Source organism: Lactuca virosa, chromosome 6 (genome assembly GCF_052849685.1).
Source record: "Lactuca virosa cultivar CGN04683 chromosome 6, Lactuca_virosa_CGN04683_v6, whole genome shotgun sequence".
In the NCBI taxonomy this organism is placed as follows: domain Eukaryota; kingdom Viridiplantae; phylum Streptophyta; class Magnoliopsida; order Asterales; family Asteraceae; genus Lactuca; species Lactuca virosa.
In genome coordinates this window covers 28171298-28186187 of record NC_136431.1, presented here as the reverse complement: position 1 = coordinate 28186187, position 14890 = coordinate 28171298, and the positions used below count along the sequence as shown (strand labels likewise).

General features: G+C 43.5%; 1 protein-coding gene across 1 annotated transcript; it reads right to left on the bottom strand.

Moving 5' to 3' along the window:
- Positions 1-2432: 2432 nt before the first annotated feature.
- On the bottom strand, positions 2433-3844 carry LOC145120505 (uveal autoantigen with coiled-coil/ankyrin). The gene is made up of 7 exons (XM_079056314.1): positions 3656-3844; positions 3517-3555; positions 3382-3435; positions 3237-3290; positions 2969-3022; positions 2800-2871; positions 2433-2687 (listed from the first exon to the last, which is right to left on the bottom strand). The coding sequence occupies exons 1-7, from the start codon at positions 3695-3697 to the stop codon at positions 2622-2624; spliced, it is 381 nt and encodes a 126-aa protein (XP_078912440.1). The 5' UTR covers positions 3698-3844; the 3' UTR covers positions 2433-2621.
- Positions 3845-14890: the final 11046 nt, after the last annotated feature.

Genomic DNA, 14890 nt, shown 5'->3' with positions numbered 1-14890 from the left:
ATTTTTTTATAACTTTTGAAGAAATGGGTAGTGATTTAAAATCGTTAAAGAATGTTTCAAAGCTTGTGGATAGTTATATTCTGGAGATTGCATCAAATGTGAACTTGAAACCTAAAAAGATAAATTCATTTTCAAAGGCTCTTCTGAAATCTTCAAGATCTTTAAATGACAGAGTAGAACTTTAAATATTTATTTTAAAGTCTATTTCTTATATTAAAATAATTTAATAAAAAAATAATGATTTTTTTTAACTATATGAATTCAACGTAAGATCTCATGTAGGGGTAGCAACTATCGACCCAACCCGTAACCCGACACTGACCCAACCCGAAAATAAACGAGTCTGGGTTGAGATTTTTGACACGCCAACCCGTCAACTCCCCAACCCACTAACCCATTTATTTTGTAGGTTGGGTTGGGTTACCTGTTTGGGTTCGCGGGTCAACCCGTATATATATATATATATATATATATATATATATATATATATATATATATATATATATATATATAGGGTCCGGTTCCGATGATGACTCTTTTTAAAGTGAGAACTAATGAGGACACCTTAAAAAAATTGAAACAAAATCTAAAAAAAATACAAATAATAAAATCGAGCATAGAACTATATCCGAGAGAAAAAAAAATTGGAAATTTTTTTTTGCATCATTAAAATTGAATCATAGATCATAAAAGTTGAATCATTGATCTTAAAAGTGATTTATGTTTCAATTTTAATGATTCAATTTTTTTTTCTGATGTAGTATTATGCTCGATTTTATTATTTGTATTTTTTTTCAATTTTTTTAAGGTGTCCTCACTTTAAAAAAAGTCATCACTCGATCCTCTCTCTCTCTCTCTCTCTCTCTCTCTCTCTATATATATATATATATATATATATATATATATATATATATATATATATATATATATATATATATATATATATATATATACACACACACACACACACACTACATTTTAAAAAATTAGATATATTTAATTATTAATGAAATCTAATTTCCTTCCGTATTCGTAATGTTTCGTATCATTGTATTCCTTCCGTATGCGTATGTGTCTAGTTTGTGTTTGCGGTGCCCTAATGAAAAAAGAAAAAACACATGTCGTCATTTTTAGATACTCATGAGTCATGAACGAAGAACGCATCCACTTAATATAAATGTTTTCATTTTTCTATTTTATTTGGATGTTAATGACTTTATGCATTTATGTTGAAAACAATTTTTTATGTTAATTAGTTTAATCACTTTATGACTTTATGTTAAAAAAAAACCATTTTTTGAAAGTATGTCGCTTATTTATTAAACGGGTTATATGGGTTGGGTTTGACCCACAAACTTGTAAACCCGCAAACCCATATATACTTAAAAGGGTTATATGAGTTGGGTTGGGTTGAGGTTTCCAACCCACCAGCCCGTGACCCGCCAACCCATATATTATATGAGTTTAGTTGAGTTTATGTTTTCTGATCCGTCAATCCGTGACCCGCCAATCTGAACCCAACTCAATTGTCAGGTCTAATCTCATGTGTTTTCTTGATTACTAATCATTGTAGATTTAACATTGGTAGAGTAAGAAAATGTTGCCTTCAACTATATACATCATAATGCATTGTCGTTAAAGTTAAAAAAATATTATCATTTACAAGTAGGATAATGTTATTGACGATCAATCAACTATTCAAATCTTTTAATTTAGTCATTAAAAATTATTTATACATATTATTAGTTGAAATTTTAAAATGTTTATATTAACAATCAAATATTTACTCTAACATGCATTCGATTATACTATTTATTGTTTTTTTTAAGATGTTAAATAAAACAGAATTAATGGGAACATAATTAGTTTATAAATATGACCATACATGAAAACTTCACAAAAATCACTATATTTTTTATAAATATCCCAAAAGTCACTATATTTTAAAAACTTCAGAAAAATCATTATATTTTAGATTTTTTTTTCAATTTTTACATATTTCGATGTCACATACCACATCATCAAAACTAACACGTCGGCATGGCACACTTGCTGGCAACCTGGTTGACCGGTCTAATAGTCAGAATTATAACAAATTAGCAAAAAAAATATCCAATTTGAAACAAAAAAATATTCAATGTCAATCGAATTTTTGTGAAACCTGGTTAATTTCATAGAATTTATCATTTATAAAAAAACTTACACTTTATGTTATGTGTTATAAAAGTTAATGAACATTGTAGTAATTAGTAAGGCTACTTATATTAAACAACATAAATATGCAAGTGTCACGATCTTAAGTGTGTAAGAAGAAAAAATAGGACGTTATTTGATTTCTCCTTTCTAAAATACCAATTGGTCTCGAGCTTGTGAACAAAATGCATTCTTGTAAATAATAAATAAACAAAATAGTAATAATAAACTCCTCCAAATAGAAGTAATAACTAATCACTATTCATTGCAAGATCCATTAATAAATTGGTAGATGTTTGGATTAATCATGAATAGATGATGATGATGATAATACCATGTTCTTTAGGCAATACAAAATTGACACATGAATATGATTGGGTAAAAAGACGATTAAGGACATGACATGACCTCTTAATTCAAACTTCGTTTCATATGTTCTCTCCTTCCACCTTTGAACCTTCAGTATCTTTAACATCTCCTGAAACATCCTGCAACTGTACACAAATAAGCTTTTTATGATGAGTGTTTCTTTTGAACATATAAATAAATATACGTTTTAAGTATTATTTATCCAGATATCACTTTAATGGAAAAAAAATAACTTACACCCAAGTTCTTTAAACTAACAGTAACATCTTCTTGTTGCTGTTGAAGAGTTGTTCTTAGTTCTTGAAATTCCTAGATCCCATAAAACCATGATATAAATTAGTAGCATAAATCATCATATAAATATTTGCATAATAATTAAAATGAAAGGCATTGAAAAAGTCCTTACAGATCGAAGCTGATCCACTTCCACATTCAAAGTTTTCTTCAGATCTGAAAGCTCCTGTATAAACAATTCCAAATTGCAACACAGGCTTCATTCACTTTATATCAATTAACCTTTTACAAAAATGCAATTCTTGTAGTGTTTTCTTTGGCATTTTCACAAAAATGACATAAAAGTTAAAGAATTATGTTCAAAAAGGTAAACGATTCAGTGAATTATAAGATTTGCAGCGAACACTTCAATTTTTTTTTTTGATACAAGAGATACTTACATCACGGTAGCTTTTAACTTGAGTATCTAATTTTGATCTCCAACTTTGAAGATCCTACGCGTTAAAAACAACACAGAACTACGTAGTTACTACCTTGAACGAAAAAGGGGATAAATCATCAATCAATAATAAATCAAAGCTTTACATTCTTCAAATTTTGAATTCTATCTAACAGTTCTGCTCGCGATTCTCTCAATTCCTGAAAGCAGGAACATAAATTAGGGTTTGTTACTCGTAACAAATATTGGACAACGCGATGAAAAAGTATAGTAGAACGTACCGAAATCTTTGAATTAACTGGTGTCAAGTTCTCTTTCTTCTGCAAAAAACAAAGATTCATTGAAATCGATTAACAAGCAAAGCATCAAAGATGGTCTATAGAGCTGAAGCAAAACAAACACAGAGTAACGATTACACACCGAAGAAAGAGGAGACGGAGAAGAATCAACGTTGGCAGCCATCTGAATTGAGTAGATCGAAGATTAGATTGCAGAGAGATTTAAGTGGATTTCAAATTAGTTTGGGGCAGAAGAAAGAGGAGTTTGGGCGGGCGAAGTGATCTGCGGCTGCAAATGCAACCTGCGATGCGGTTTGAACTTCAATTCAATTATGAGTCTAATTTGTCGGTTGTATATTTAACTCATGGGTCTCTTCATTAAAATGACCAAATTAATATTTATTATCAATACTTTTGTAAAATTATTTAATAAAAAGACTTAGGTGCCATTTGATACCCGTGTGACTCCAGTCAGCGATTTTGGCTGACTCGGTCAGCCACCATGCGTTTTATAGAAGCTTTCTCCATCAGAATGTCTGACCCATCTCACTTTTTCGGTCAAATTCGAAATAAGACTGACTGGAAAAAATGACGGTCCTACCCTCTCCCTTCTTTCTTCCCATCGTGACCTAAAAGTGATACCCAACAAGAAAACTTGGCCGCCTCCATTGACAACTCTCCATCATCGCCGTCTTCCTTTAGTCGGACCTCCGCCCTCCCTCAGTCCGACCTCCGGCCAGAAAGACGTCATGACATGTAAGCAAAATCCTTCGTTTTTTCTGTGAAATCAGAAATCCGTCTTCATTCTCCTTCTGTGTAGGATTTATGAAATCAGAAATATGAAATTGGTTACAAGATCAAAAATTGTTCTTGGTCTAATGTTATAAAATCTAAAATTGGTTATGAAATCAGAAATTCGTCTTGCTCTAATGTTATGAAATCTGAAATTATTTGTTTAAATGCTATGAAATCAGAACCATTCTTTGCTCAAATGTTATGAAATCTGAAATTGGTTGTGTATAAGCTAATAAGCTATGAAATCCGAAATCTTGTTTGTGTATAACCTATGAAATAATAAATCAGATTTTTTTTGGTTTGTTTTGTTTATAAGCTATGAAATCAGAAATCTTTTTTGTTTATAAGCTATGAAATCAAAAATTTTGTTTGTTCTAATGTTATGAAATTGAAACATCCCAAAAAGACAGACCAAAATTTTCTTTTTAAAAAACCATAAATTATCCATCACCATAAAGAGAAAAATCAAGAATCATGTATCTCAAACATCGTGTCATAATCATATGAGAAAATATCAGAGTCTAAACAATCCCAGGCTGAAACTGTGGTGTGTGCCATGCAATCATCCCGAGCCCTTCCCCTTGCTAGTGGAAGTACCTGAAACCAAAACTGAAAACTGTAAGCACGAAGCTCAGTAAGTCTCCCCAAACTACCACATACCATACACACATAACATGCAACTAGGAGATACAGGCCCCACCCACTCTCATGGAGATTCGGGCCCCGCCCACACTCCGCTAGCTAGGAGATTCGGGCCCCGCCCACACCCCGCTGTCTAGGAGATTCGGGCCTCGCCCACACCCCTTTGTCTAGGAGATTTGGGCCCCGCCCACACTCCGCTGTCTAACATGCATACAAGTATCACACAGACAACAAGTATATCTACCAAACAATCACATATCTATACATACTATGAGAATCGGGCCCCGCCCACTCTAGGCTACTATGAGAATCGGGCCCCGCCCACACTCAGCTACTAACATATCACATATACGGGCCGACCTTGGTGCCGTAGACCCGTTCCTACTGAAGGAAACTCACCTCGTAAGACTGAGTGCTGAAAACTCGAGTGAGGAATCCTTGTTCGCTACTCCGGAGACCCTCCGGCTATCAATTCCATAATAACACTTAATCAGAATCTGCTAATCCTCTCTTAGGGTAAAATGACCATTTTACCCCTGGTCAAAGTTAAGGTCAACCCCCAATCAACCCAACTCGTCGAGTTATCTCCCAACCTGACGAGTCCCTAAATGCTTAAACTCGTGGTCGTCAACTCGTCGAGTCCCTTAACAGACTCGCCGAGTTCTTGTTGTTGTAATAATCGGGACAACCCGCTTCAACTCGTCGAGTCCTTCCCCGGACTCGGCGAGTTCCCCTGTCTGTTTGAGCCATCTCAATGGATTAAGCTCCTACCATTCAGATCTGTGTTCCAAACTTCATCTACATACTGGAAATGCACTCTTAAGGGTAAAGTTTCCAACTTTACCCGTCCTTAGTCCTTCCTAATGGGTTTAACCCAAACCCTAACTTCTTTAAGACATAAAACTTGGTCCACAAGCCATAATACCATAAACCAAAGTACAATATACTAGATCTAGGCTCTTATCATCTGTGGGATACGTAAAGTCCCGAGCTTTCCTCCCATGCATGGTCTTTTAGGTCTAAAAGGCCATGTTCTTGCATATAAACTTGCATGGGGTCTCCATGGTCATAAAGTTTGCACCTTTATGCCATGGAACCTTTCCTAGACCCTAGATCTAAGATGTACATCACTTGGGACGTCCCAATCCCAAGGGATAAGGTTCTTAAACCAAATCCTTCATAAAATGGAAACAAATAGATCTAAGAGAAGAAGGATCAAGTTAGGGACTTGATTACCTAAAATTGCAGTAAATAGAGTGTAGCTCCTGGATCTACTTCTTCCCCTCTGAGCCTTCTATCTTCTTCTTCTTCCACAAGCTTCAAAAGGCACAATAACACTCAAAATGGCAAGAACTAGCTCAAAATCACTCAAGGTAGATTAGGGTTTCGAGATTAGGGTTTGGAGGTGATAGAGGCTGGGGTGGAGGCCAGATATGATGTTTAAATAGGGTGAAAACCCTAAAGATTAGGGTTTCCTCCTGATGGACCTACTCGTCGAGTCAAGGCTTCGACTCGTCGAGTAGACCACTTAAACCCCGCGTCCAATCTGGCATCTACTCGACGAGTTAGGGCTACCAACTCGTCGAGTAGCTCTTACAAAATGAAAATTTTAATAGTTTAAATGCGTACCAGGAACGGGGCGTTACAATTCTCCCCCACTTGTTTTAGACTTCGTCCTCGAGGTCTGCTGCGTCGGAAAACAACTCTGGGTAGTGCTCCCTCATCTCCTCATCGGGCTCACATGTCCACTCTGAACCTTTACGGTGCTGCCACTGCACCTTCACTAACTTAACCCGCTTGTTCCTTAGCTTCTTCGTCTTGCGATCTAGAATCGCCACTGGTCTCTCAATGTAGTTCAGGATGTCTTCAACCTGAATATCCTCAAGGGGTACCATTGCTGAATCATCCACCAAGCACTTCCGTAACTGGGAAACATGGAAAGTGTTGTGGATCTGGCTGAGCTCAGCGGGAAGATCCAGTCTGTATGCTACCTTGCCCACCCGGGCTATGACTCAGAAGGGGGCGATATACCTGGGGCCTAGCTTGCCCCGCTTCCGGAATCGTATGACACCCTTCCAGGGCGACACCTTCAGGAGAACCATGTCGCCCTCCTGAAACTCCAAGTTGTCGGTGTAACTCTTCTGCCGACTCTGAGCGGTCTGGAGCCTGCTCCGAACCTGCTGGATCCGCTTGGTGGTCTTGAGTACTACCTCCGTACTTCCCATGAACCTCTGACCGACCTCACCCCAACAGATTGGGGTCCTACACTTCCTCCCGTGGAGCATCTCGAAGGGAGGCCAGTCTATACTGGCGTGGTAACTGTTGTTATACGAAAATTCCGCTAACGGAAGATACGTATCCCAACTGCCACCGAAATCTAGCACACATGCGCGTAGCATGTCCTCGAGAGTTTGTATCGTCCTCTCGATTTGTCCGTCTGTCTGGGGGTGGAAAATAGTGTTGAAAAGGAGACAAGTACCCATCTCATCGTGAAACCGCTTCCAAAATCTGGAAGTAAAACGGACATCTCGATCTGACACCACCGAGACAGGCACTCCATGACGTGCCACCACCTCTCGTACATAAATCTCGGCCAACTTCACAGCCGATATGCTCTCCTGAATCGGGATAAAGTGAGCGTTCTTGGTTAACCGATCCACGATGACCCATATCGAATCAACCCCACGTGTGGTCCTGGGAAGCTTAGTGATAAAATCCATCGTAATGTCCTCCCATTTCCACACGGGGATGTCTAACGGTTGCATCTTGCTGTGAGGCCTCTGGTGCTCTGCCTTGACCTTCCTGCAGGTCAGGCATCTCTCTACGTACTAAGCTACATCCCGCTTCATGCAGGGTCACCAGTAATCGAGTCGAAGATCTCTGTACATCTTCGTCGCCCCGGGATGGATGGAGAACCTCGACTTATGGGCCTCATCCATTAGAACCTGTCGTACTCCACCCCAGTACGGAACCCAGACCCTCTCATGCAGGGTCAACAACCCTCGACTGTCATAATCAAACGAGGCCACCCGGCCCACAATCCTCTCGCACTTCTGACGCTCCTCTTTCAGGCCCTTAACCTGCGCCTCTCTAATCTGCTCCAATAGTGGAGTAATCACTGTAATCCTCAGACAGATGTCTCGGATCGGGGCCGCTACCGCCTTGCGGCTCAGGGCGTCGGCACTACGTTGGCCTTGCCCGGGTGGTAAATGATCTCACAATCGTAATCCTTAACCACATATAACCACCGACGCTGCCTCATGTTCAGATTCGGCTGATCCATGAGGTATCTTAAACTCTTGTGATCTGTGTAGATGGTACAACGGATCCCATAGAGGTAATGTCGCCAAATCTTGAGGGCTAACACCACATCCCCCAACTCTAAATCGTGCGTCGGATAGTTAGCCTCGTGAGGCTTCAGCTGTCTCGAGGCATAAGCTACTGCTCCCATGCTTGTTATCGAAGCATCACAGTAAAATACGAAATCCTCTACACCCTCTGGCAGGGTAAGAATCGGTGCCTCGCACAACCGCTGCCTAAGCGTCTCAAAGGTTGTCTGCTGCTCAGGTCCCCAACGAAAAACCACCGACTTCTTGGTTAGTCGGGTCAAAGGAACTGTAATCTTGGAGAAGTCCTAAATAAATCTCCTGTAATACCCTACTAGACCTAGGAAACTCCGAATCTCAGTTGGAGACCTCAGAATCTCCCACTACATCACGGCCTCTATCTTGGCCGAATCGACCAGAATACCCTTGTGGTTGACAAGGTGCCCAAGGAACTGCACCTCACACAACCAGAAATCACACTTGGAGAACTTCGCAAAAAGTCTCTCCTTCCTTAGTGTCTCCAACACCTCCCTTAGGTGCTCGTTGTGCTGCTCTTGAGTCTTGGAGTAAACCAAGATGTCATCAATAAAAACTATTACAGACTGATCCAACATCGGTCTGCACACGCGGTTCATCAGGTCCATGAATGCCGCTGGAGCATTGGTGAGCCCAAATGGCATCACCACAAACTCATAATGACCATAGCGAGTTCTAAAAGCTGTCTTCTGCACATCATCATCCCTGACTCGCATCTGGTGATATCCTGACCGTAGATCAATCTTGGAGAACCAAGATGCTCCCTGAAGCTGGTCAAACAAATCATCTATTCTCGGAAGTGGGTAACGGTTCTTCACCGTTACCTTGTTCAACTCCCGGTAGTCTATGCACATACGATATGACCCGTCCTTCTTCTTTTTACAAACAGGATCGGGGCTCCCCATGGTGAACTGCTCGGCCTGATGAAACCCTTGTCTAGCAGCTCTTGCAGCTGCGTAGACAACTCCTGCATCTAGAGAATAGCCAACCGATATGGTGCCTTGGCTATCGGAGCCGCACCAGGGACCAGGTCAATCCTAAACTCAACCTGTCTCTCCGGAGGTACCCCAGGTAAATCCTCCGGGAATACGTCCGGGTACTCTCGCACTACCGGTACATCATCAACGGTCGTCTTACCCTTATCCCGGGTATCCATGACATAGGCGACGTATCCTGTGCAACCCTGATGAAGGTGGCGCCTTGCCCTCGCCGCCGAACATAAAACCGGTCCGCGTTGTGGCCTCTCGCCCTGAATCACTAGCTCTCCCCCACTAGGAGTATGAACCCTCACTAGCTGCTGCTCGCAGTCAATCACTGCCCCATTGGAGCTTAACCAATCCATACCCACTATAACTTTATTCCCACGCAGGGAAATAGGAACCAGATCCACTGAAAACTGCTGATCGAATAATTGTAGCGTGCATCCTCTATAAACCCTCGCAACCCTGACAGTCCTATCATCGGCTATCTCTACATCAAGTGCGCAATCCAGCTCCCCCGGGGCTCTACTAAATCGCTTGCTAAGTGCGAGCGACACAAAAGATCGGGTAGCCCCCGAATCAAACAGTATCATAGCTGATATGCCGTTCACTAAGAACAATCCTATAGGCAAACACACAAACATGAGTAATAATCAAAAATAATAAAGAGATAGTTGAGAAGATACATACACGTAACCACATCAGCGGCTGCACGTGCCTCATCTGATGTTAACTGGAAGACTCTGCTCTTCGTCGCTGGTGCCTCTGCCCGGCCCTGGTGGCTATTTGTAATCCTCAAAGTGGTTGGAGCAGGTGCCACCACCTGTCCTGCTGATGCTAGACTCGGACTGTAACGCCCCATTTCTGGTATGTGATTTAAATAAAGTAATTTTCATTTTCTTAAGGGATACTCGACGAGTCTGTAGCCCAACTCGTCGAGTAGAGACGGGATGTTCACGCATTTTAAGTTGGCTACTCGGCGAGTCCATATGAAGGGACTCGGCGAGTCTGCCTGTCTGGATGAAACCCTACTTTCAAGGGTTTGTACCCTATATAAACGTCATTATAGCCTCCCACCCCAGCCTCCAGCACCTTTAGAGCATTTCCCCTGTAAACCCTAGCCCCCATTGTTGAGCTTGATCGTTTCTCATGGTTATATGTTTTCGTATAGGGTCGTTCTTAGTGAGCGGCATTTCAGCTACAATATTGTTCGACTCGGGGGCTACCTGATCATTTGTGTCTCTTGCGCTTAGCAAGAGGTTTAGCAGAGCTCCGGGGGAGCTGGATTGCCCCCTAGAGGTTGAGATAGCTGATGACAGGACCGTCAGGGTCGCGAGAGTTCATAGGGCGTGTTCGCTGCAGTTATTCGATGAGCAGTTTTCAGTGGACTTGGTTCTCATTCCCCTGCAAGGGAATAAGGTTATAGTGGGTATGGATTGGTTGAGCCCCAATGGGGACAGTGATTGATTGTGAGCTGCAGTTAGTGAGGGTTCGCACTCCCAGTGGGGGAGAGTTAGTGATTCAGGGCGAGAGGCCACAACGCGGACCGATACTGTGTTCAGCAGCGAGAGCGAGGCGCTACGTTCAACAGGGTTGCGCAGGGTACGTCGCCTATGTCATAGATGCCCGGGAGAAGGGTAAGGCGACGGTTGACGATGTGCCAGTAGTACGAGAGTACCCGGACGTATTCCCAGAGGATTTGCCTGGAATACCTCCGGAGAGACAGGTCGAGTTTCGGATTGACCTGGTTCCGGGTGCGGCTCCGATAGCCAAAGCACCGTATCGGTTGGCTCCTCCAGAGATGCAGGAGTTGTCTACGCAGCTGCAGGAGCTGCTAGACAAGGGTTTCATCAGACCGAGTAGTTCACCATGGGGAGCCCCGATCCTTTTCGTGAAGAAGAAGGATGGGTCGCACCGTATGTGCATAGATTACCGAGAGTTGAACAAGGTAACGGTGAAGAACCGTTACCCACTTCCGAGGATAGACGACTTGTTTGACCAGCTTCAGGGAGCATCTTGGTTCTCCAAGATTGATCTACAGTCAGGATATCACCAGATGCGGGTCAGGGATGAGGATGTGCAGAAGACCGCTTTTAGGACCCGCTATGGTCATTATGAGTTTGTGGTGATGCCGTTCGGGCTCACCAACGCTCCAGCCGCATTCATGGATCTCATGAACCGCGTATGCAGACCGATGCTGGATCGGTCTGTGATAGTGTTCATTGATGACATTTTGGTTTATTCCAAGACTCAGGAGCAGCACGAGGAGCACCTGAGAGAGGTGCTAGAGACGCTGAGGAGCGAGAGACTTTACGCGAAGTTCTCCAAGTGCGAGTTCTGGTTGCGCGAGGTGCAGTTCCTTGGACACCTCGTCAACCAGAAAGGTATACTAGTGGATCCGGCCAAGATAGAGGTCGTGATGCAGTGGGAGGTCCCAAGATCTCCAACTGAGATTCGGAACTTCCTAGGATTAGCAGGGTACTACAGGAGATTCATTTAGGATTTCTCCAAGATAGCAGTTCCGCTCACCCGACTGACCAAGAAGTCGGTGGTGTTTCGCTGTTGGCCTGAGCAGTAGGCAGCATTTGAGACCCTCAGGCAGAGATTGTACGAGGTGCCGATTCTCACCCTGCCAGAAGGAGTAGAGGATTTTGTAGTTTACTGTGATTCTTCGATCACAGGTATGGGAGCAGTGTTGATGCAGCGAGGGCATGTGATAGCTTACGCCTCTAGACAGTTGAAGCCTCACGAGGCTAACTATCCGACACATGACTTAGAGTTGGGGGCAGTAGTGTTTGCCCTCAAGATTTGGAGACATTACCTCTATGGGGTCCGCTGTATCATTTACACGGATCACAAGAGTTTGAGGTACCTCATGGATCAGCCGAATCTGAACATGAGGCAGCGCCGATGGTTAGATGTGGTAAAGGACTACGATTGTGAGATCCTTTATCATCCGGGCAAGGCCAACGTAGTGGCCGACGCCCTGAGCCGCAAGGCGGTAGCCGCCCCGATCAGGGATATTTGTCTGAGGATGACGGTGACTACTCCATTGTTGGAGCAGATCAGAGAGGCACAGGTTGAGGGCCTGAAGGAGGAGAGATAGAAGTGCGAGAGGATTGTGGGCCGAGTAGCTTCCTTTGACTATGACAGTCGAGGATTGTTGACCCTTCATGGGAGAGTTTGGGTACCGTACTGGGGAGGAGTATGGCAGGTACTGATGGATGAGGCCCACAAGTCTCGGTTTTCCATCCACCTAGGGGCGACGAAGATGTACAGAGATCTTCGACCCGACTATTGGTGGCCCTGCATGAAGCGGGACGTAGCTTGGTACGTGGAGAGATGCCTGACCTGCAGGAAGGTCAAGGCGGAGCATCAGAGACCCCACGGCAAGATGCAGCCGTTAGACATTCCCGTGTGGAAATGGGAGGATATCACCATGGATTTCATCACTAAGCTTCCCAGGACCGCACGTGGAGTTGATTCGATTTGGGTCATAGTGGATCGGCTGACCAAGAGCACGCATTTCATACCGATTCAGGAGAGTATATCGGCCGAGAAGCTAGCTGATATTTATGTGCGCGAGGTAGTGGCACGACATGGAGTGCCTGTCTCGATGGTGTCAGACCGAGATGTCCGGTTTACTTCCAGATTTTGGAAGCGGTTTCATGACGAGATGGGTACTCGTCTCCATTTCAGCACCGCTTTCCACCCTCAGACGGATGGACAGAGCGAGTGGACGATTCAGACTCTCGAGGACATGCTTCGGGCATGTGTACTAGATTTCGGTGGCAGTTGGGATACGTATCTTCCGTTAGCAGAGTTTTCGTATAACAACAACTACCACTCCAGTATAGACCGACCTCCCTTCGAGATGCTCTACGGGAGGAAGTGCAGGACCCCAATCTGTTGGGGTGAGATCGGTCAGCGAGTCATGGGGAGTACATATGTGGTACTCAAGACCACAGAGTTGATCCAGCAGGTCCGTAGCAGACTGCAGACTGCGCAGAGTTGGCAGAAGAGTTACGCCGACAGGAGACGTTCGGATTTGGATTTTCAGGTGGGCGATATGGTCCTCCTGAAGGTATCACCCTGGAAGGGTGTTATCAGGTTCCGAAAGAGGGGCAAGCTGGGCCCCAGGTTCATTGGTCCTTTTAGGGTTTTGGCCCGAGTAGGTCGGGTCGCCTATCGGTTGGATCTTCCAGCAGAGCTTAGCCAGATCCACAACACTTTCCATGTTACTCAGTTGAGGAAGTGTTTGGTGGACGAGTAAGCGGTTGTACCCTTGGAGGATATTCAGGTTGATAACAGCCTGAATTATATCGAGAGACCAGTTGCGATCTTGGATCGGAAAACGAAGACTCTGAGGAACAAGGTAGTCCAACTAGTGAAGGTGCAGTGGCAGCACCGAAAGGGTTCAGAGTGGACGTGGGAGGCCGAGGAGGAAATGAGGGAGCATTATCCAGAGTTGTTTATAGATTCAGCAGCAGCAGACTTCGAGGACGAAGTCTAAGATAAGTGAGGGAGAGTTGTAACGCCCCATTTCTGGTATGTGATTTAAATAAAGTAATTTTCATTTTCTTAAGGGATACTCGACGAGTCTGTAGCCCAACTCGTCGAGTAGAGACGGGATGTTCACGCATTTTAAGTTGGCTACTCGGCGAGTCCATATGAAGGGACTCGGCGAGTCTGCCTGTCTGGATGAAGCCCTAATTTCAAGGGTTTGTACCCTATATAAACGTCATTATAGCCTCCCACCCCAGCCTCCAGCACCTTTAGAGCATTTCCCCTGTAAACCCTAGCCCCCATTGTTGAGCTTGAGTGTGTTTGTGCTAGTTTGGAGGTTTTGGAAGAGAAAGAAAGAAGGAAGGATCCAAAGGAGAAGAAGAAGATCCAGAGTCTCTTGATCATCAGCCTCACATTCTGGTACTAAAGCTTATACCTTGCTTGTTATTTCCATTTGATAGTCTTGTATGCTTAGATGTGCTTCTTTTTGGGACTTTTTGGATCCAAACTCGAGATTGGGACTCCTATAAGGAAATGGATCATAGATCTGAGTATATTTGAGCTGTAAGAGCTTAAAGTAGTTGCCTTTATGCACCCAAGGTCGAGTTCCAAACCCTAAGACCCCATTCTTAGCTTATTTTGATGTTCTAGCCTCATTTCTTCATGCATGCACGTAAAGTTGGAAACTTTACGTGTAAAACCAACCCTAAGAGCCTAGATTTATGATTTGGAAGCACTGAAATCGATTAGAATCGACTGTATAGTAATAGCATGCTTGGGACTCGGCGAGTTGTTCTTCAACTCGGCGAGTTGTTCTTCAGGCTCGACGAGTTGTTCTTACGACTCGGCGAGTCGCAGACTGGACGTGTTCATATGATGAAGGAGAACTCGACGAGTTGTTCATACAACTCGGCGAGTCGGATGAAGTTAGACTCGATTTATGTATCGAAGAAGAACTCGTCGAGTCTTCGCCAAACTCGACGAGTAGAAGCGAGTAGAGGACTAGAACGAATGAAAGGGACTCGGCGAGTTGGCGGCCCAACTCGGCGAGTATGGTCAACTGGAAGTTAACTTTGACCAGGAAGTTGACTT